This window comes from Tachysurus vachellii, chromosome 24 (assembly GCF_030014155.1).
Source record: "Tachysurus vachellii isolate PV-2020 chromosome 24, HZAU_Pvac_v1, whole genome shotgun sequence".
Taxonomy (NCBI): domain Eukaryota; kingdom Metazoa; phylum Chordata; class Actinopteri; order Siluriformes; family Bagridae; genus Tachysurus; species Tachysurus vachellii.
In genome coordinates this window covers 17,474,294-17,496,351 of record NC_083483.1, presented here as the reverse complement: position 1 = coordinate 17,496,351, position 22,058 = coordinate 17,474,294, and the positions used below count along the sequence as shown (strand labels likewise).

Here is a 22,058-nt window from a genome sequence, read left to right as displayed (position 1 = left end):
CTAATGGATCAATACACACAAGAAATGTGTACCAGTATTCACAGAGTAGTCTATCAATCTCACTTTCTTCCCTTTCAATCTGTCTGCTTGTCTGTCTGTATCTCTGTCTAAATATATTCAGTATGTAATCATGTAAAGATTTTGAATTTTTACAATCATTAGAAATGACAATTTCTGTTTTTAAATCACCTGCCAGGAGGTTCTCAACTTATATACACATATATGTGCACATGTATTATAAAAATCCAAAGTATACACACACACACATAAAAACTTGACTGAAAGTAGAGTGTAACAAATGCTGAGAAAAGCTGAAAGCTGGATATAAAATGGAGAGTGAAAAATGTCTGGCTAAATATTACAGAGATAGAGACTTTTCAAGTGGACAAATGGGAAACATCTGATTTTGTTTCCTGTAGCATAGCTCATCATCCTAGAACAGGGACAATCCAAAGGTGAGGCCAGGCAATAGGATAAACTGGTTGTCTGTTAGCTCAAAGATCCATTTCACACAATTCACTCAAGTTAATTTACACTGTGAACGTCTTCAACAGCTGGGGAGTAGTCACTTTATACTTCTTCCTGGAGAGTATGGTCTGTTACTCTTCTGAAATATTGAGTTGCATGTGTTTTCTGTGTTTTCTAGATACACAAGGAAGCTGAAGATGTCTTTGTCTGTGTTCAAGGACATTACAAGGTTAATATGATAATCTGACATGCAGGAGAAACACAACCCCATCAGAGCCAGATCGAATAGGTCAGACTGATGGGTCAGGGTTAAGGGCAGAGGAAAATGGCAGGATATGTTAGCCTTGAAAAAAACAAACTGTCTTGGTGTGTGTAGAGGAGCATAAGACAAAGTAGGCAGGTAGATAATAAAATGTCAAGAAAGAGAAACTGACCTGGAAGAAGCTTGAGGATATAGTGGACTTATTGTCATCATCAGAGCCACTCATCATGTGCTCAAAATTATTCATACACCTTGGACAAATTAATACTTTTTTAAAAAAAATGTAAAACTACTTTGGCAAAACTTTAATTGTATTCAATATATATCCACATATGTGTTAGCTAAACTTCATTTGTACACCAATAGATATGGCCAGAGATTTTTGAGCCTGTTCAAAATGAAACATAACCTGTTCCCAGTCTCAGAAAAAAATCCTTCTTTTATGAAAGTGCACATGGTTGTCCCTGGACCTTGATTCTGCCTGCTCTTCTACACGCTTCCTGGTTTGTCCCTGTTTTGTTTCCTGTTGCTGTTTTTTGCCTGCATTGCCCTGTTAACCCATGTACTGGATTATTGGACTGTTTCTGACTCTGTTTATTGTCCGCTCTGCATTGCCCCTTTGTTAATGTTGTGGATTTTGGATTGTCCTTTTTACAGAACTGTGCCTCCCCTGTTTAAGCCAGCTCATATTAAAGACTTTTAACTTGAAATCAGATTTGTGTCTCGCATTTGGTTCCTCGCCTGCCATCACTGACCGTTTCATCGAGAAGATCAAGATGTTCAACACTGTAAAAAAACTGAATGAGCATAGCAGGAAGCACAAAGTGTCCTCTAGAGAAGCTAGAAAGATCTGCAAACAACAACTCACGTATCAGCACCAAAGCTCCAATAGACACCCTCGAGCAAATGGTATCAAGATCCAGTGTTCAGCAAATTCTGCATCTAACTGGCAGAACACATTTCCTTATTCCCTCAAGTTCTCTTTGACATGTGGGTGTCATACTGGAATCCTCTGGTCAGATGTGACTAAACTGGAGCTCTTTGGACATATGGATGCTGCATATGTTTGGTGTAAAGGAGAAGCCTTTGCTTCCCTGCCAATGGTACAGGTCACCTTGTTAAGATAGATGGTATCATAAAAAAGGAGGAGTATATCAAGATTCTTGATGAAAACCTGGTGGCGTCAGCACACAAGATCAACCTGCCAGAGAATTGGACCTACCAGCAGGATAATGACCAGAAGCATACGGCACGAGTGGTCAAGCAATGGTTCAGGGGCAACAACATAAATGTTCTGGAGTGGCCAAGTCAGAGCCCTGACATGAACGCAATTGAGAATTTATGGAGATATTTGAAGATCAACAACTGGAGGCTTTCTTGAAGGAAGAATGGAGACTTACAAGAAGTGTTGCAGGCTGTCATTAAGAACAAGGGCTTTTCTAAAGAAAGTGACGTGACATACAACATAAACCCATCCAAATCCGCATTTAACCCATCCAAAAGTGCACACACACAGCAGTGAACACACACACCGTGAACACGGGAGTCAGACTCTCTAACTATTAGGCCACGACTCTATTGATTATTGAAACATTATATAAAGGGTGTGAATAATTCTGAACATGGTATTTTTTACTTTTTTCTAATATTTTTGAAATATTTCTTGACACTTTATTCTCTATTGTTATAATATGAAAGTATTATAAAACGCATTCATCACCGAAGACAACTCAAACACTATAAAAATACCAAGGGTATGAATACAGCATGAATTGAGCACAACTGTAGTCACACCTAACATTAGACCTGTTTATTGTATATTTTGATCTGGAAAACATACAATATCCTACAGTTTGTTACAGAACTTAACCAAGCATTTACTGAGATCTTGTACAGTGTGATGAACCCATGGATATTGCCCTGAATATTCACAGTACCTAAACACACTTCTGGATTTCACCAGTTCTACTGCAATTTATGGTTTTTGAGCTATTTGTTGGTACCTTGAATAGAGAAGGCTACAGCAAGAGACACTCTTATAAAGCCCTCCAGCTTGCTCATTAGGGATAGATGTAAGAGATATAAAGCATTTTAAATTCATATTTTATTTATTAATTGTAAACTTTAAATTTATATATTTATATATTTTCATTCTTATTTTTAGTTAGATTTATTTTTCTGTTTCTTTACTTCTAAAGAAAAGTAAAGCTGCTTTGAGAAAATATGAATTATTAAAAACACAATACAAATCAATTGAATTGAAAAATTACAGGTATAGAGCTTGTTATTACATGGTAATAACCATGTAATATTCTGGATTCAGACACAGTCTCTGTGTTTAGGCTGAAAACATAATTGTTTAGTGAAGCATTTTGTGACTAGAATGTTGTAATGAACTTGGAACCTGCTGCTGAGAACAGCTCCACATGAACAGTCTAAGGATCACTAAAAGTTTACTGTAAATGATAGCGTTAGAATCCAGAAGGAAAACTGTGGATGTGTTTCTTGGCTAGCCTTAGGACTGTAATTGTTAAGAACAGTTTGCACTCAAATCTCCATCATTGCACAGTTAGTAACTGTTGTTTAATACAATAGACATTAAGTTAAAACTGTAATGAATTAAGAAATAACTGAGTTTGGCTGAATAACTGAATCTGTTTTTTTGGCACTATAGAACACAGTTAAAGAAGAGATTATTTATCATCAGAATCTCTGTTGTCAGTTTTTCCTCACCACCATCAGCACTGGTTTGCTTATTAGCATGTAGAAATGTAGAATTTATATTTCTCTAAAGCTGCCTTTTGGTACATTAACCAATTTCCATTGATTAATGTACTATACAAATAAAGCTAGAATTAAATGAAAAGATTAAATGAAATGATATCTTACAGAAGGACCAGAGAGCTGTTCTCAAAATCTTTTTTTAGAGGAATGGTTTTAAATGTTACTTGAAGGTGAAAGACAATCCTCATCCTAGGCCAGAATTAAATCTCTTTAACAAGTGCTGAGATCTCATTTCTAACTAAAACTCTTATGATATTTGATGTGCTGTGCTGATGTTTGAGATCCTGGATATATGAAATGACATGAAGTGTAATTTGCCACATCCCATAGTTAAAGGCCAGGTTTCTTATTGATTTAATAACTGCTAGTCTGAAGTTATTACAGATCCACTGTTATAAAAGGTCCAAGCACCACAATTACTGACAGTTTCTCTGATAGAGTGAATTTAACAAAATATGGTGGATTGGGTTAAAGGATTAAATCCAGAAAGTTCTTGTTATGTCGATCTTGATATTGATGTGGGCTTTGTGATATGAACCAGATTCGCTTAGATCCTTTAGATCAATTTTCCATTTTGATTTTTTAAATAAAAAATTCATGATGCAACTGAAAGTGATTCTTCTACAGGCTGGTGTTAGCATAGCTCCACTGCTGAATAGAAATTCTGGGTTATTTGGGATGCCTGAGTGACAATCAGAGCTCTTCTATACTTAACAAGGCAATTTCAACTACTGGTTAAATTTGACACAAATTATATTTCAATGTTGAAGCAGTTTTCTTTAAAGTGCAGGTATAATCATTATACCACCTTACAGGGTGAAGATTTTCCCAGAATACAGAAGGGCACAAAGACACATTCGGTCACTCAGTTGAGTTGTATGTTGATGCACAGTAAGCCATCATTAGTTACACATCAGTAACTAATCATTAGTTCACATCAGTTAGTGAAAGAGTGAAGTGAAGGGCAGATATTCTGTAGTTAAAGAATGAGGTAAAATAATTTGAGATAATCTGGAGAGAAGATAACCCTAGTTCCTCTCATACATACACCTTTTCTTTCACTCTCCTCATTTTCTAACTTTCATTCTTATATAACACACACAAACACACACACATTCACACACACAAATACACACACACACACATTCACACAAATATACACACACACACACACACACACACACAGTCGACTGTCTCTCCTAATGAAGCCCTCAGGGTCTCTAGCAGAGTTTCTGTCTAGAGATCCATGACTTACCACACTCATACAACACTACAGATGTGAAGACAGATAGAGTTCGAAAGAAAGAGAGACTTGGGGACGACATGGTCTAAGTTACTGGTGAAACAATATCTATATCATACACACATTAACACAGAGAGAGAGAAAAAGAGAGAGAGAGAGAGAGAGAGAGAGAGAGAGTCATAAACAGATGGATTTATTGGTTTATTTATTTCAAAAGGAACATGTGCAGCGTTGTAATTAGTTTATGGAGTTATATGAAGTATAAACCTGCACATCCTGTATAAACCAACCAATACTAACATCCTGTCTGTTTAGTGCACAGAGACAGGAACAGAAAGACAGTTTGTTCAGTCAAAACCATAAAAGATACATGAGATACAGAGAATCACAGAGAAAAAAGAAAAAGAGAAAGAGACACTCAGGGAGAGAGACAGACAGAGAGAAAGGAAGAGAGAGAGAGAGAGAGAGAGAGAGAGAGAGAGAGAGAGAGAGTAAAATTGAAAGATAGAAAGGGTGAAAGACTGAGAAAAGGATGTGACCTTTAATATTTGACTGGCATAAATTCAGTTTAAGTGTGTATCAGGAGAGGGAGAGAGAGAGAGAGAGAGAGAGAGAGAGAGAGAGAGGCACTGATATAGGCCGAGGAGAAATTAAATTTAATTGTAAGCAGAGAGGGAGACAGGAAGAGTGAGACAATTTTGAAGTGTTGAGTGTAAGTGATTTAAAGACAGCGAGTGTGCAGAGTTGAAGCATCATTGAGTGAGACAGACCAGTGGAGAGACAGACAGTGAGAGAAAGACAATGACAGGAAGGTGGAGCTGAACAGAAGTGAGAGGGGCAAGAGGAAGAGGGGTGGGGCAGGAGATCCGGGTGGGCGGCGTCTGTGCCGTGGCCCGTTACACAGCGGTGTGTTACAGCAGGTGATGCAGACAGAGTTGAGCTTCCCGGTACAGAACTGCTGATAGCCTGATGATGCAATCAGACATGCACCAGATGACGCACATGACTTCCTGTAGTGTACACCTGTGTACACACACACACACACACACACACACACACACACAATATAAGTACTTATTGTTTAATAGACAGAAAATGTACATTTTAAAGAAAAATATTTTGTTTTTCTTTGTTTTTAATAAAATAAAACATATTCGTTCCTTTTGCCAGATTTTTTTTTCCAATAAGCACATTTGTTTTTTATTGTCATTGTTTATTTGAACTCATTCTCTTACTCAGCTCATACTTTTGTGTGAGAAAAAAGGACACAAATGTTTTTTTACATTGTTACTGTACCACTGTATCAAATATAAATGGATTAATGTTATTTAGCTAATTCACATACAGGGTTTAAAAAAAGTCTAAAAGTGGGTTAGGATGGGGAACTGTTTATTTATTTTTTATTAATGAATATTTACATTATATAAACTTATATATGAACTCAATAAAATGTGTAAATATATTATAGCATTAAGCAGAACATCAACATCTTTCTACTCTTATAGTCTTATCAATAAATAAATATGCAATCTGTGTTAGATTTTGGGTTGGGTTTAGATTTCATTCCATAGCTTAGAAAGCATATGATCAAATCATGCTGGCTGAGTTAAAGCAACACAGCTCATGTACACATTTAACACAAGTCTATTCAACTTCAGGTTTACTTGTTTTTGTAGAACTTAATTATTTGTCTTAACTAAAGAAAACAGCTCTTTCATTTGCTGCCATATCACTACATCTTCACCCCACAGCTATAGCTCATTATATATCATGTACACGTGTAAGCCTTGGTCGTGTGAGCCTTAATCCAGTTAATCCAGGTTAATTAGCAGAACTTCATTGATTATTCACCACACACACAAACACACAAAAACACACACCAACACACACACAAAACATCGATAGCATTAACAACAATAACACCAGACACACCACATAATAACAACATAAATACAATGACATCAGCAGCTGACAACAATAACATTGATAACAACATTTACACCCACAACAATACAACACTAGTGTAATAATATCAACAAAATAAACTGCAAATAAAAATAGCAGGAATTAATTTAGTATAATTGTAATAAATATAATAAACAAAATAATATGCACTAAAGAAGAATTGTGTTCAATTTGTTTGTTTCTTCAAGATGGGAAATAACCCTTGCTCTCTTGTAGGTAGTTGGTATATGACCAGATGTTAGGAATCCATTGAATATCTTGGTGATGAAAGGCAGAAGGTCTTGTGAGATGGTCTGGAAATCTCTTCTGCTGCTATGGTTGAGAAATACGACAACGAAGGAGTAGGGGAATCCTGACTGTAAGATGTAGGTGCAGTCGTGGCTGAAGTGAAGGTCCTGAAGATTTTCTCAATCTTCTTGTGGTAAAAAGAAGCAAAATCTTCTGCAGTCAGAGAGGATAAAGCAGGTGGAGCCGGGGGGTTGAGTCAAAAAGAGAAGATAATGTGGACCTTACGAGGGTCTTTTGCTGAAGCTTCAAGCTTATCCTTGTAGAAGGAAGTCTTGGCAGAAGTCACATCTGAGGAGACCTTGGCCAGGAGTGTATGGTAAGAGTCAAGATCTGCATCAGGTTGTGATTTCTTCTTCAACAGAGTTACCTTATTGACTCAGTTATCCTAGAGAATCCCTTTGAGTGCTATTTTTTGCACGAACATGGCTTTATCTGTTGCTGAATAAAGCTCCTGTATTTGATATTATTCACTACACTAACGTCTCCATGTCTATGTTCAGCCTCTGCAGTGCTAAGTGCTACAACTGAATTGGACACCTGTGAGTCTAAAACACATCAACTGTATCACTACATGAACTGGAGGACACCGGAAGTTTAATTTTATTTGTACAGTACTTTTGCAATTGACACAATTAAATAACAAGAACAATACTTTTATTATATTTTTCACCTTTCTGTCGCAGTTAATCTTTCCACAGAACCTCTTCTGTCTAAAGATATCAAACGGAAGAATGGGTGACAACTCGGCGTCATAGTCACAAAGTCAACACTAGAGTCATAGGCAGTTGACTACTACTTGAACGTAGTTTTTCATGTTGGAGCTAACAATGTACAGCTTCACCAATCAGAGGTTACTAAGAGTAATATTGTAGAGGTCTGTAAATTAGCTATGGTGATGTCCAATGCTGTAAAATACTATATTATGTATAATGTATTACATCATGTTTAATATAATATGCTCATAACACATTGTTTAAGAACAGGCCTAGTTAATCTGTGATAATCCAGAGCCAGGGCCAGGGAGCAGACAAGAAGGCTAATCCTGTCTAATGCTGGCTGCATTGAGTTCACAATATAGAAACTGTGTCTGTTTCCTGAACTAAAAGTAACCTTTTATTCATTCATTCATTCATTCATTTTCTACCGCTTATCCGATCTAACCTAATTGCCACAAAATTAGATCATAGTGAATGCACAGCAAGCACCTTTGATCTGTAGCTAGGACTGTTAAATATAAGATCTCTTGCATCTAAAGCACGGGAGTCAGGAGTTTATTATACTGTGTGTAACAGAAATATCAATTAAACTGAGTCTGTAGACTTAATTGAATTATACAGTTATTCTGCCTGTATAATGTTATTTATGATGATAAACTAGTTGTGACACAAATACCTAGATATAAATTTAACATGTTTGAAGTTCTTTATGCTAACTTTAGTCTCTTGTCATTCTGAGACTTTTTTCCACTGTCTCCTTACATATACAGTACTTCCTCTTGGTGCAATTATTCATAAACATGGTATTAGCTTCCACTGTTATGCTGAAGACACACAGCTACTGTATATGTTTCAGCTAAGTCAGATGTAAGTCACCATCTTAATAAGACTAAATATTGTGTGAAGAACATCAGACAGTGGAGGCTTACTAACTTCCTCCTGCTTAACACTGACAGACAGTAGTTCTTGTACTAGGACCACAAGAAGTAAGCTTTCTGATTCCAGAGTAACTCTGGATGGTCTTTCTGTCGCATGAGTTCCCCATGTCTGTGTCACCTTCTGACTCTTTCTTTTAATTTTGATGTCATAGCTAATCCCTGTCTGCTCTTTACACATAATGTACAATTTCATTAACATTTACTTGATGACACTGCTTGTAAGGATGTCCCCTCATGGACAGTCTGGAGATACATGGGACTGCTGTACATAGTAACACTTTGTGCTTGGGTCTTCATCATTGAACATTTTATAACTTCAGCAGGAATTTGTGTTGAGTCTATAATGAATTGCTCATTAGTGAAAAATATAAATTTAAAATTTAAACTTTGTAATCAAGCAGGAGCCACACCTGATTCCATCTGTTACATCAGTTGATCTTGGCTTTCAGTAGACAGAGGTATGTCTTCTGCTTGGTTGGAATGAAAACCAATGCACCCACAATGGCCTGATTGTTCACCCTGGCTGCTGTAATTCTTTCTCTTACACTGCTACTGCTTTACTCTGTAAAACTGCATACCTGTAATGCTGGTTACACAGTAATTCTAAGTTTGCACTGTTACACTGTATCAATGTTACATTACTGTTGCAAATTTGCAACACTGTAATGCTGTAACATTAAAACTGTATCACTATAACATTTTACTGCAGTAATGTTGTGCCCTTATTGCTGTAACACTGTCCCGCTATTACACTGTCCCACTGTAACACTGTCCTGCTGTAACACTGTAGTGCTGTAACACTGTCCTGCTGTAACACTGTACTGCTGTAACACTGTCCTGTTGTAACACTGTCCTGCTGTAACACTGTACTGCTGTAACACTGTACGGCTGTAACACTGTCTCGTTGTTACACTGTACCTCTGTAACACTGTACCTCTGTAACACTGTACCACTATAGTAATTTTCTGTCCATGCCACTGTTACAGTGTACCACTGTATCACTGCACGATGTAACACTGTACTGATGTAACACTGTACCACTGTAACACGGTACCTCTGTAACATTGTCCCACTGTAACACTGTCCTGCTATAACACTGTCCTGATGTAACACGGTACCTCTGTAACACTGTCCTGCTGTAACACTGTACCTCTGTAACACTGTACCGCTGTAACAGGGTACCTCCATACCGCTGTAACAGGGTACCTCCATACCTCTGTAACACTGTACCTCTGTGAAACTGTACTGCTGTTACAATGCACTGCTGTAACAATGTAATGCTGTAACACTGTACCGCTGTAACACAGCACCTCTATAACAGTAATTTTCTGTCCCTGTCACTGTGTTCTGCTGCAATACCGTAACACTGTACCACTGCACAATGTGACACTGTACTGCGGTAACACTGTACCGATGTAACACAGTATCACTGTACCACTGTAACACGGTACCTCTGTAACATTGTACCACTGTAACACTGTCCCGCTATAACACTGTCCTGATGTAACACTGTACCTCTGTAACACAGTACCTCTATAACACTGTACCTCTGTAACACAGTACCTCTATAACACAGTACCTCTATAGTCAAGTCAAGTCAAGTCAAGAAGCTTTTATTGTCATTTCAACCATATATAGCTGCTGCAGTACATAGCGAAATGAGACAACGTTTCTCCAGGATCAGGGTGCTACATAAAACAAAGACAGGGCTAAGGACTTGTAAGTAGTCTTAGCCACATAAAGTGAAACAGTGCAACCTGGTGCAAACAGTGCAGGGCAAGACAGGCAAGACAGACAAGACAGTGCAGAACAAGACAAACAAGACAGACAAGACAAAAGACAGTGCAGGACAAAAGACAGTGCAGACAAAAAGTTACAAGACAATACAAAAAGTACAAAAAATACAATACACAAAAGACAATAAACAGTAAACAGAAATAGCGCCGACTGACCAGTATAAATATTGTATGTAAATACTGTATGTGAATACTGAATGTACTGAATGTGAATACTGAATACTGAATTAGAATGAACACAGTTTCTTAGCAGCAGGTCCTTGGGATAATATATAGAATTGTGCAAAAGGCAGCACGACTGAAATATTGTATAGTATGTGCAAAACGGCTGAAATGTTGGACAGTTTGTGCAAAACAGCAAAAAGGTTGATGGATTGTAAGCAGCATGTAAACAGTGATGTGTCAGTGTGTGTGTTTTGTGTAGGTCTGTGCAGTCCATACAGATGATGTGTGTGTATGTTGTGCTCAGTACAGTTCAGTTCAGTTATTGAGAAGTCTGATGGCTTGTGGGAAGAAACTATTACACAGTCTGGTCATGAGGGCCCGAATGCTTCGGTACCTTTTTCCAGATGGCAGGAGGGTGAAGAATGTGTGTGAGGGGTGTGTAGGGTCATCCACAATGCTGTTGGCTTTGCGGATGCAGCGTGTGGTGTAAGTGTCCATGATAGAGGGAAGAGAGACCCCAATGATCTTCTCCGCTGTCCTCACTATCCGCTGCAGGGTTTTGCGATCCACACTTTTGAAGTCCACAACCATCTCTATAGTTTGATCCACATTCAGAGAAAGGTTGTTGGCTCTACACCAGGCTGTTAGTTGTTGCACCTCCTCCCTGTATGCTGACTCGTCACTCTTGTTGATGAGACCCACCACGGTCGTGTCATCGGCGAACTTGATAATATGATTCGATCTGTGCATTGCTGCACAGTCGTGAGTCAGCAAGGTGAACAGCAGTGGTCTGAGCATGCAGCCCTGAGGGGCTCCAGTGTTCACATTCAGAGAAAGGTTGTTGGCTCTACACCAGGCTGTTAGTTGTTGCACCTCCTCCCTGTATGCTGACTCGTCGCTCTTGTTGATGAGACCCACCACGGTCGTGTCATCGGCGAACTTGATAATATGATTCGATCTGTGCATTGCTGCACAGTCGTGAGTCAGCAAGGTGAACAGCAGTGGTCTGAGCATGCAGCCCTGAGGGGCTCCAGTGTTCAGTGTGGTGGTGCTGGAGATGCTGTTCCCGATCCGAACTGACTGAGGTCTCCCAGTCAGGAAGTCCAGGATCCAGTTGCAGAGGGAGGTGTTCAGTCCCAGCAGGCTCAGCTTCCCAATTAGTTGCTGAGGGATGATTGTATTGAATGCTGAACTAAAGTCTATGAACAGCATTCGTACATAAGTGTCTTTATTGTCCAGATGGGTGAGGGCTAAGTGGAGGGCTGTGGCAATGGCATCGTCTGTGGAGCAGTTTGGACGATACGCGAACTGTAGGGGGTCCAGTGAGGGTGGTAGCTGGGTCTTGATGTGCCTCATGACGAGCTTCTTGAAGCACTTCATAACTATGGGTGTGAGTGAACAGGATGATAGTCATTGAGGCAGGACACTGTAGACTTCTTTGGGACAGGAACAATGGTGGTAGTTTTGAGGCACGTAGGAACAACGGCACTGCTCAGGGAAATGTTGAAGATGTCAGTACAGACATCCGCTAGCTGTTCTGCACATTCCCTGAGCACCCTGCCAGGAATGTTATCTGGTCCAGCAGCCTTCCGTGGGTTAACTCTGCATAGAGTTCTCCTAACGTCGGCCATGGATAGACCAAGTATCTGGTCGTCGGGGGCGGGATGGTCTTCCTTGCCACTATGTTGTTCTGCACCTCAAACCGAGTGTAGAAGTCGTTCAGCGCATCTGGGAGGGAGCGCATCACAAGCAGGTGAAGCTGTCTTGTAGTTTGTGATCGCCTGTATGCCCTGCCACATGTGCTGGGTGTCCCCGCTGTCTTGGAAGTGGCTGTGGATTGTCTGGGCGTGTGCGCGCTTTGCCTCTTTGATGGCTCGGGACAGTTTGGCCCTTGCTGTTCTTAGGGCTGCCCTGTCCCCTTTTCTGAAGGCTAGGTCTCTAATCCTCAGCAGTGCATGCACATTAACAGTCATCAATGGCTTCTGGTTGGAGCGTGTGGAGACGGTCACGTCATCAATGCACTTGCCGATGTAACTGGTCACTGTTGACATGTACTCCTCCAAGTTGACGGAGTCGCCGTTGGTTGCAGCCTCCCTGAAGATGTAGATGTAGTATCCTGAAGAGCAGAGGTGGCTCCTGCTGGCCAGGTTTTCACCTGCTTCAGAACCAGTTTTGAGCATCTGACGAGTGGTCTGTATGCTGGTATTAGCATAACAGAGATGTGGTTTGAGTAGCCGAGGTGGGGGCGGGGCTCCGCACGGTACGAGCTGGGAATGTTTGTGTAAACAAGGTCCAGTGTGTTTTCACCTCTCGTAGTCCACATGTTGATGGAATTTAGGGAGCACTGACTTGAGATTTGCATGATTGAAATCTCCGGTGATGAAAAACAGTCCGTCGGGGTGAACATTCAGCAGAAACAAGCACAGAGTTCTTGCACCATTCCGTGTTGATATAAACACACACACCACCACCGCGAGTCTTACCACACAGAGCTGCATTTCTGTCAGCTTTAAAATGAAGTTAGCCCGTCTAGCTGAGTGGCGGCGTCCGGAACTCTGTCGCTGAGCCACATCTCCGTGAAAACAAACACGTTTCTAATCTCTCGCCGTGGAGAGCGTTCGAGTCGGATGTAGTCCAGTTTATTGTCCAGGGAGCAAACATTTGCTAGTAGAATGGACTGGAGGCCTGGTCTCCACAGCAAGCCAAGGTCACGAAGCCTATCCAGTACATCATCATGCAGGTTGGTTGTTGCACGATTTCTGTACTTTATTAGTTAGTGACTCCGGAGTTCCTGCTGTGTGCTACTGCCGCGCCGCCATCTTGGAAATAACACTGTACCTCTGTAACACTGTACTGCTGTTACACTGCACCTCTGTAACACTGTAATGCTCTGTCTTGTTGTTAAACTGTACCTCTGTATCGCTGTAACGCTATAATAACGGTACCTCTATTACACTGTACTGCTTCACAGACCATTACCTCATAATGTACACACTACCTGTAGAACAGACTAACTGTGTCTCACCACGTTATTGACTCGGTAGAACTATTACTCTGACCACTAAAGACAGATTCACAAATAACCTGCCTGATCTGTCTGGACTTCTTACTGTACCCTTAAACACAAGCCATCTAGATGTAATGACTAACAGCATAGGCGCTATATTCACTAGCACATTAAACACTGTTGTCCCATCAGATTAAAAACGTTTAGAGACAAAACACCTGCACCATGGTATAATAGTCATACTCACACCCTCAAGAGAGAAACCCGTAACCTCGAGCGAAAGTGGAGAAATACTAAATTACAGTATGTACAGCTATAGACAGGCTCTAAAAGCTGCTAGGGCTCTGAGCACCTGAACAAACTCATAGAAAATAATCAGAACAATAGTAGGTTTTTATTTATCACAGTGGCTAGATTAACAAAAACCCAGAGATCTGAACACACAATTCCATCTCAGTTCAGTAGTGAGGACTTCATGAGATTCTTCACTGATAAAATTGAAAGCATCAGGAACAAAATAGTTGATGTTCTAAAGCTCTACACTCACAACTACAGTGCTTTACAAGTACAGGACAGGAAGAGTTAGACAAATTTATTACTATAGTTAAACTAACAACTTGTTCATACAACTTGTTTCCCTGCTTTGCTTCTTTCGTCTCGTCTACTGTCTTATACTTTGAGAGACTCTCTCTGCACTGCTCTCCAAACTAAAATAATATCATGGATTTGATAAACTGGTCTCTCAACGCAATTGACACCATCTTCTCGACGAGAAGCTTGGGTTCGGGGGAACCTGACTGCCCTGCCGGAACGTTCGCAGCTGGCTATACGATGGACATGTGGGAGAAGTGGCGGGTCGTGTGTCTGGCACCTCTTTCAGTGGAGGACATTGAAGATATCTACCTATTCGGAACCATGATAACAGGAGTTCTGCTGATTGGATTAGGCATTGCCCTGGGTTATCGAGAGTATCAGAAAACGGTAAAAGCTGTTCAAAATCTCCCAAAGCTGCCCGTTATGATCGATGCAGTGGCAGAGCGGTCAGCACTGAGGCTGGGACTAATAACCGCAATATGGATAACATCACGATGAAGCTCACTGCTTTGGATACTGTTTTGGTTAACATCATGGAGAAGCTCACTGCTTGGAAAGAAAAATGGATCGATATGGAGACCAGAATGGACTAAGAGAGTAGTCGTGTAAATTGGAATGCGTCTACTCGCCCCAAGACCAAACAATCCTAATCTTATCTGCTTTCGGCTCCCCTCAACCAGCACTGGCCTCGGCCAAGGCCGCTGTTGGAACAACAATTCCCCTGGAAGAGCACTGCAGCGAGACGCTCTTGCGTTCCTTTCCCCACTTCTACAGACACCTGCTGATTGTTGACTCTCTTTGGGACCTAATCAAGGTTGTCTCCATGGCAATTTGCTGTGTAACGCTATGACAATCTTGCGGACTGAGGCACCAAGATTTGATGCCGGGAGCAACGACTCTCCAGGCCTACACTTACATACATACACACACACATACACACACACATATAAAGATATGCACTCACCCCCACCCCCCATCCCACGCTTCGCCGCTTTGTACCGCCAGTCTGACAAGCGGGTCTGTGACCAGCGCCGAAGATAAAGGCCACAGGACCTGATGGCTGCTTGCCTGTGCTGGACTACCTCCACCCCCCCACTCCCCTCCCCGTTGCAAGTCCTGTGTTTATGGTGTACTGTTTATGTGCTTATGTTGCTGAGGTGTTTTTTCCTGTTCCCACACCGTACTCCCCACTGGAGAATAGTCTGGGGGTTGTTTTTTCTCCTCCCTTCCCTCATGTTATGCTGTATTTCTTTTCAATCCCCTGTCTTCCTGTCCTGTCCCCCCCTTGTCATATTGTATGTATTGTATGTATGGGCAGGTTGATGGCTAATTTCACTGGTACCTGTGACCAGTGACAATAAAGGCTACTACTACTACTACTAGACTCCGTTCCAACTAAATTACTGAAAGTGTTACATAAATCTGGTGAGCCTCTTCTTAATATTATTAACTCCTCGCTATCTTTAGGTTATGTCCCTAAATCCTTCAACTTGGCAGTTATTAGGTCCCTCATTAAGAAACAGAATTTAGACCCCAATTAACTATCAAATTACAGACCTATTTCACACCTTCCGTTTATGTCTAAAATACTAGAAGAGGTTGTGTCTGTTCAACTGAGCTCCTACTTACAGGAGAACAATATCTTTGAAGAGTTTCAGTCAGGTTTCAGGCCCCATCATAGCACAGAAACTGCACTTGTCCTACCTGTCTGATCGATACCATTTTGTAGAATAAATGGCGAATCCTCCAGTTTATTACCAGTTAATCATGGGGTCCCTCAAGGATCAGTCCCAGGACCTCTGCTTTTCTCGATATACATGCTTCCATTAGGGAACATCATTAGAAGCCATGGGATTAGTTTCCACTGTTATGCTGACGATACACAGTTATACATCTCATCAAAACCAGATGAAATAGCTAAAGTGTCCAAATTAACTCAATGCCTTAGCGAGATAAAATATTGGATGAGCTGTAATTTTCTGTTGTTAAACTCAGATAAGACAGAAATACTACTTATAGGCCCAAAAACCAGTACACAGAAACTCTCACACTTCAACTTCCATTTAGAGGGATGTACTGTTACAGTACTAGTAGCTTGACAGTGAAAGACCTGGGTGTTTATTAGACAGCAACTTGTCTTTTGAAAATCATATCGCCCGTACCACAAAAACAGCCTTCTTCCACCTTAGAAATATTGCCAAGCTGAGAAACATCCTGTCTGTTTCTGAGGATGGGTTGCCCTTTGAGTCTGGTTCCTCTCAAGGTTTCTTCCTTTACCATCTAAGGGAGTTTTTTCCTCCCCACAGTCACCTGAGTCACCTCAGACTTGCTCACTGGGGATAAATACATACACATTTAAATATATCTAATATTAATCTTGAATTTTGTATTATATTAATCTTTATATTATTCTTTATATTAACCTTTTGTTCTATGTTTATGTTCTGTAAAGCTGCTACACTGCACATCTGTAACACTATATCCACTGTAACACTGTACCTCTGTAACACTGTACCACTGTAACACCGTAACACTGTACCATTGTACCACGGTAAATCTGAAACACTGTGCCACTGTAACACTGGGCCGATGTAACACTGTACTGCTGTAACACTGTACCGATGTAGCACTGTACTGTAACATATATATTATAACTGAAACACTGTTACACTCTAATGATGTAACAGTGTAAATGCTATGAATGTCTGACACTTTGCTCTTACCATCCTCCATGATAAGTACTTCCTTCTGGCACATGTCCTGCACATTAACAGTGCAGTTAACGATGAATTCTGGTGATGAGCAGTCATCTTGCCGAATCTCCTCACACTGATAACACTGAATCTGCAGAGTGCCAACTACACACACATACACACACAAGGTGACTTTTATTAACACAAAATGAAAGGTTCTGACCAAAATAGCATGGGTCTAAACACTGTTCATACTGTGATATAAATATCACAGTATGAAAATGGGATTTAAATATGATTATATTATTATTGAAATCAAAATTCTATTTATATTAAAGCTTTAATGACACCTTTCAATATATTTTTTCAATATAACATGTTTTACCAGTTAATAAAAATATTATTGTTAATCATAGTGCAGTATATAAGTGCAGTGTCAGTATGATTATGAGTATCATTGATTAACAATTCAACTGACTATATACAGTAGAAAGAATGTTATTTATAATCCCACTCTGTGTTTATAATAATTTATAATCCCACTCTCAGTGTTTATAATGATTTATAATCCCACTCTCTGTTTATAGTAATTTATAATCCCACTCTCAGTGTTTATAATAATTTATAATCCCACTCTCAGTGTTTATAATGATTTATAATCCCACTCTCCCAGATGAGAATGAGGTTCCCTTTTGAGTCTGGTTCCTCTCAAGGTTTCTTCCTCCTATCATCTTTGCAAATTTTCCTTTGCCACTGTTACCTCAGGTGCCACAGACACACATACACACACTTCTCTGTATACATATAAACACTCCACACATACACACACTTCTCTACAGACATATAACCACTCCACAGACACACACACTTCACATTCATGCTTCATAGACACATCATTTTGAACAAAATTTACTACATTTATGACATGACATAAATGCACTTCAATAATATGAGATTAATAACATGTGATGATTAATGTAAACAACCTGCAGGCTCATAAGACCTGTGTCCATTATGGATGTGTAAAGCTGGATGTACTCACTACCATGATGTAAAGCAGCAGTACACACACTGACCTTTATATTCTCTCTCTCTCTCTTTCTTTCTCTCTCTCTCTCACACACACTCACACACATACACACACATATATATACACACACTACATACACACACATAACGTCACAGAAATGATACATGCTTTTTTTGTGTTTTGTGTGTTTACTAATGATCAAACATGATCTTTTTAATTAACATAGGGAAAGTTAATGCTTCCATTCACAATAACACAATGACAAATTTGCATTTGACAAATGTAGTCTTTCATATACACATTTATATGAAGGGGTGTGATATATTAAGCAAGTGTTCAGTAACGTTTTCAAGTTGATGTGTTGGAATCAGGAAAAAGCGTCAGGATCTGAGTGACTTGGGCCAACTTGTGATGGTTGATGATGTGATGGTCAGAGCATCTCCAAAACACCAAAACACCTTGTGGGGTAGGGGTGGGGTGTCCCCAGTATGCAGTGGAGAGTAACTAAATTAGTGCTCCAAGGAAGAACATCCAGTGGACTGGGTAATGTTCTGCTGGGAAACCTTGGATCCTGGAGTTCATGTGGATGTTACTTTGACACATACCACCTACTTAAATACTGCTGCAGACCACGTTCACCATTTCATAGCAACAGTGTTTCCTAACGACAGTGACCTCTTTCAGAATAATAATGCTCCGCCTGACACACTGCAGAAACTGTTCAGGAATGGATTGAAGAACATAACAAAGAGTTCAGCCTGTTGGATTGATCGCCATATTCTCCAAATCTCAATCTGATTGAGCACAAGTGTGATTCATGGTGTTCCACTTTGAAACTTACAGGATTAAAGGTTCTACTGCTATTGTTTTGGCATCAGATACCACACCACACCTTCAGAGGTCTTGTGGAGTCTGAGCCATTTCACTGACACAAGGAGAAACTACACAATATTAGGCAGGTGCTTTTAATGTTAAAGATGATCAGTGTATCTATGTATATATATATATATATATATATATATATATATATATATATATATATATATATATATATATATATATATATATAATAAATGCTTTATGTTTAAAGTCTGGTTTGTGTCACGCCTTGTGGATGCGTGTAGTAGTTGTGTTATGGTGATGAATGCAATGGATGTTTTCTGATACAAGGAAAATAATCCAAAGAAATTATAATGCAGATATCATTTTAAACACAAATCCTTTTCATCTCAATCTAGCCTGCAACAGTCACCATGCCAGATGTTAAAGATAAATTTAGTTTGTTTTTTTTTATTAATTGCTGCTGGTATTTGTTAAATACTGCTGCTGAAACAGTGACTCAAAATCACTGTGTCCTGGTGGATTTAAAAACAAAAAAGCACACCAGGTCAAACTGCACTTCAACACAATGATGATCCTATGAACAGACTTGTTCATAGAGTGTTCTTTGCCCCTGGGCAGACTGTTAATTAGTGTTTAAATGCTTATGTGATCTACAGGAAAGGATAAAAAAAACACACCATGACAAAGCACCGACTCACACATTCACTTTGAAACTTTTTTCCTTTAAATTTCAGGTTTTGAGTGTGTCCTATTAACTTCAGCATCATCATCATCATGACGGTTCTGTTCCAAATCTAACTACACATGCAGTAAACTATGTAGAGAAGCATTTAATGTCTTTCAAAAATAACAAACCACAAAACTGTGTAAAGAATCATCAGGATATTGGAAAAATCTTATCTAATAGCATAACTGAAAAACCAGTAATACTGTTCTATTGAGTTTATTACTTAATTAAGTCACTCACTGATTAATAAAACAAGGATTAATTAACTTAAATTAATTAAATTATGTGGATGAGACGCTTCCTTTTATTACCTACACACAGACACACATAGAGACATAATTATGACTTATGAAATCATAAATGTGTTTGAGTTTATGGCAAGTCACGTGAGTCACTGGCACTCTCTCTCTCACTCTCTCTCTCTCTCTATCTCTCTCTCTATCTATCTCTCTCTATCTCTCTCTCACACGCACCTTATTTTCATCTAATCTATTAACAACAAGGAATTTCATTCTAATTGTAGTACTTAATAAAAAAGTATTAGTTTGTGTATTCAGATCATCTTCACGTACTAATATTAGAATAATCAATAATATTATTTATAATATAATAATATTTATAAGATAATAATAAATCAAGTGCGCCAGGTGTTTGTGTGTGCAAATAATAATAATAATAATAATAATAATAATAATAATAATAATCTTATTATTATTGTTATTATTATTATTAACAAGAAGAAAAAGAATACATGAGAATGAGAGCTGATTATTGTCTTACACCGATTGCGATTCTTTTCCGATATTTTTACTTAAACTATAAATAAAACACGTGTTAATTATAATCTATCGTCGTCGTTGTTGTTATAGTATTACTGGTATTAATAATAAGTATTATTAACAGTTTATGACTCGCAGAAAATTAATAAATCAGAGAGAGAAAGTGTGTGTGTGTGTGTGTGAGGGAGAGTGTGTGTGTGTGTGTGAGAGACAGAGAGAGAGAGAGAGAGAGAGAGAGAGAGAGAGAGAGAAAGAGAAAGTGTGTGTGTGTGTGTGTGTGTGTGTGTGTGTGAGAGAGAGAGAGAGAGAGAGAGAGAGAGAGAGAGAGAGAGACGCGTGTGATCTCGCGCTCCCCGGCATGTCCCACTTTGATCTCCGCCGCGTGAGCAGGTGTAACAGGTCCTTTGATGCACTGCGCGCGCGTCTTTATCCGTGAGTGTGTGTACGTGTCCATGTGGGAATGCGTGTGTGTGCGAGCGCGTTTTGTTTAGTGTTGTGTTTTGTTGTTGTTGTATTTTTACTCACCCTCCCGCAGACAGAGCAGCACCACTAACACGCTCAAGCCCAACACCGGCATCCTCCACACCGCGCTTGTGAGTATGTTATGGAGCCCCCGGCAGCCCGCGCGCACCGTCCATAGCGCTCTGTGTACCAGCGCGCGATGATTTCCCTCCTGCAGCAGCCTACAGTGGGAAGAACGGCGCAGGAGAGCATCACGTGACCGCAGGAAGACGAGTGGGGGGCGGGCTGCTTTTTGGAGGACGACGTCTGACTTTTTATTTTATTTTATTTTCATTTATGTACAGAAATCAGAGTAAGAACGACACTAACATAAAAACTAAACATTCCTATATATCACTCTGATATTGGCTCTGTCTCAAACCGAGAAATCGTGTACTGTGCTTATTTCTTACACACTAAACAGTCGACTGTCCACTACCTAGATCAGGACACTCCTGTTATCCCTGCATCACTACTGAGCACTGTACTGTGTGAACACAAGCAGAAACCCATTAGTGATACAGCCTCATTGAGAACACCGCTACACACAGACAGAGAAATAAAGTTCCTCATGTGGATAAATCATACGTTTCATGTGTGATGATGTCAGTAATATGTTCTGACACGAGAATCATGAGGAGGTACAAGACATGGTATGTCCATAAATTCTTTATGTTAACGTAAACAAATACATGTAAATGTGTGAAAATCACATGTGAAAATAAATGTGTGGAAATCACATAAAAATAAACGACCATGAAACGACTATGAAAACATCCAGCTACTGTAATCTGAGTTAGTGGGAATGGTTTGGTCATGTAGAGAGACAAAGAGACAGACTGACCTCTGGCCATGAGAGGGGGTGAGACAGACAGAGTGAGACAGAAACGGAGTAGTCCTGATTAAAGTCTCTTTAATAACCTTTCACAAACACTCAGGAGAATGATGTCAACTCGGGGAGCGGCATCACACTCTCCGCAACCCTCACGGCCCCTCATTTATCAACCTGACATACACACACGCACACACACACATACACACACATACAAACACACACACTGATTTTTTTAGCTGGAATAGAGATGCAGGTGTGTAGTCAATTGAAGCTCTTTAAAAATAGGCAATTAAATTTGATTTCTTCATGTCAACCTCATAATAGCATAAAATCATGAATAGCTGAATAGCCAATTGTTAGTGAACTAAGATTTAATTATGTAGCTTAAATTATTTGTGATTTTATTTAAGAGTGTAGCTAACAA

The 22,058-nt window shown here is 39.6% G+C and overlaps 1 protein-coding gene across 1 annotated transcript; it reads right to left on the bottom strand.

Moving 5' to 3' along the window:
- Positions 1-3,004: 3,004 nt before the first annotated feature.
- Positions 3,005-20,955, bottom strand: LOC132839404 (ly6/PLAUR domain-containing protein 1-like). Its single transcript, XM_060860355.1, has 3 exons — positions 20,824-20,955; positions 16,950-17,084; positions 3,005-5,780 (listed from the first exon to the last, which is right to left on the bottom strand). Exons 1-3 carry the CDS (start codon positions 20,873-20,875, stop codon positions 5,479-5,481), a joined length of 489 nt encoding a protein of 162 aa, XP_060716338.1. The 5' UTR covers positions 20,876-20,955; the 3' UTR covers positions 3,005-5,478.
- Positions 20,956-22,058: the final 1,103 nt, after the last annotated feature.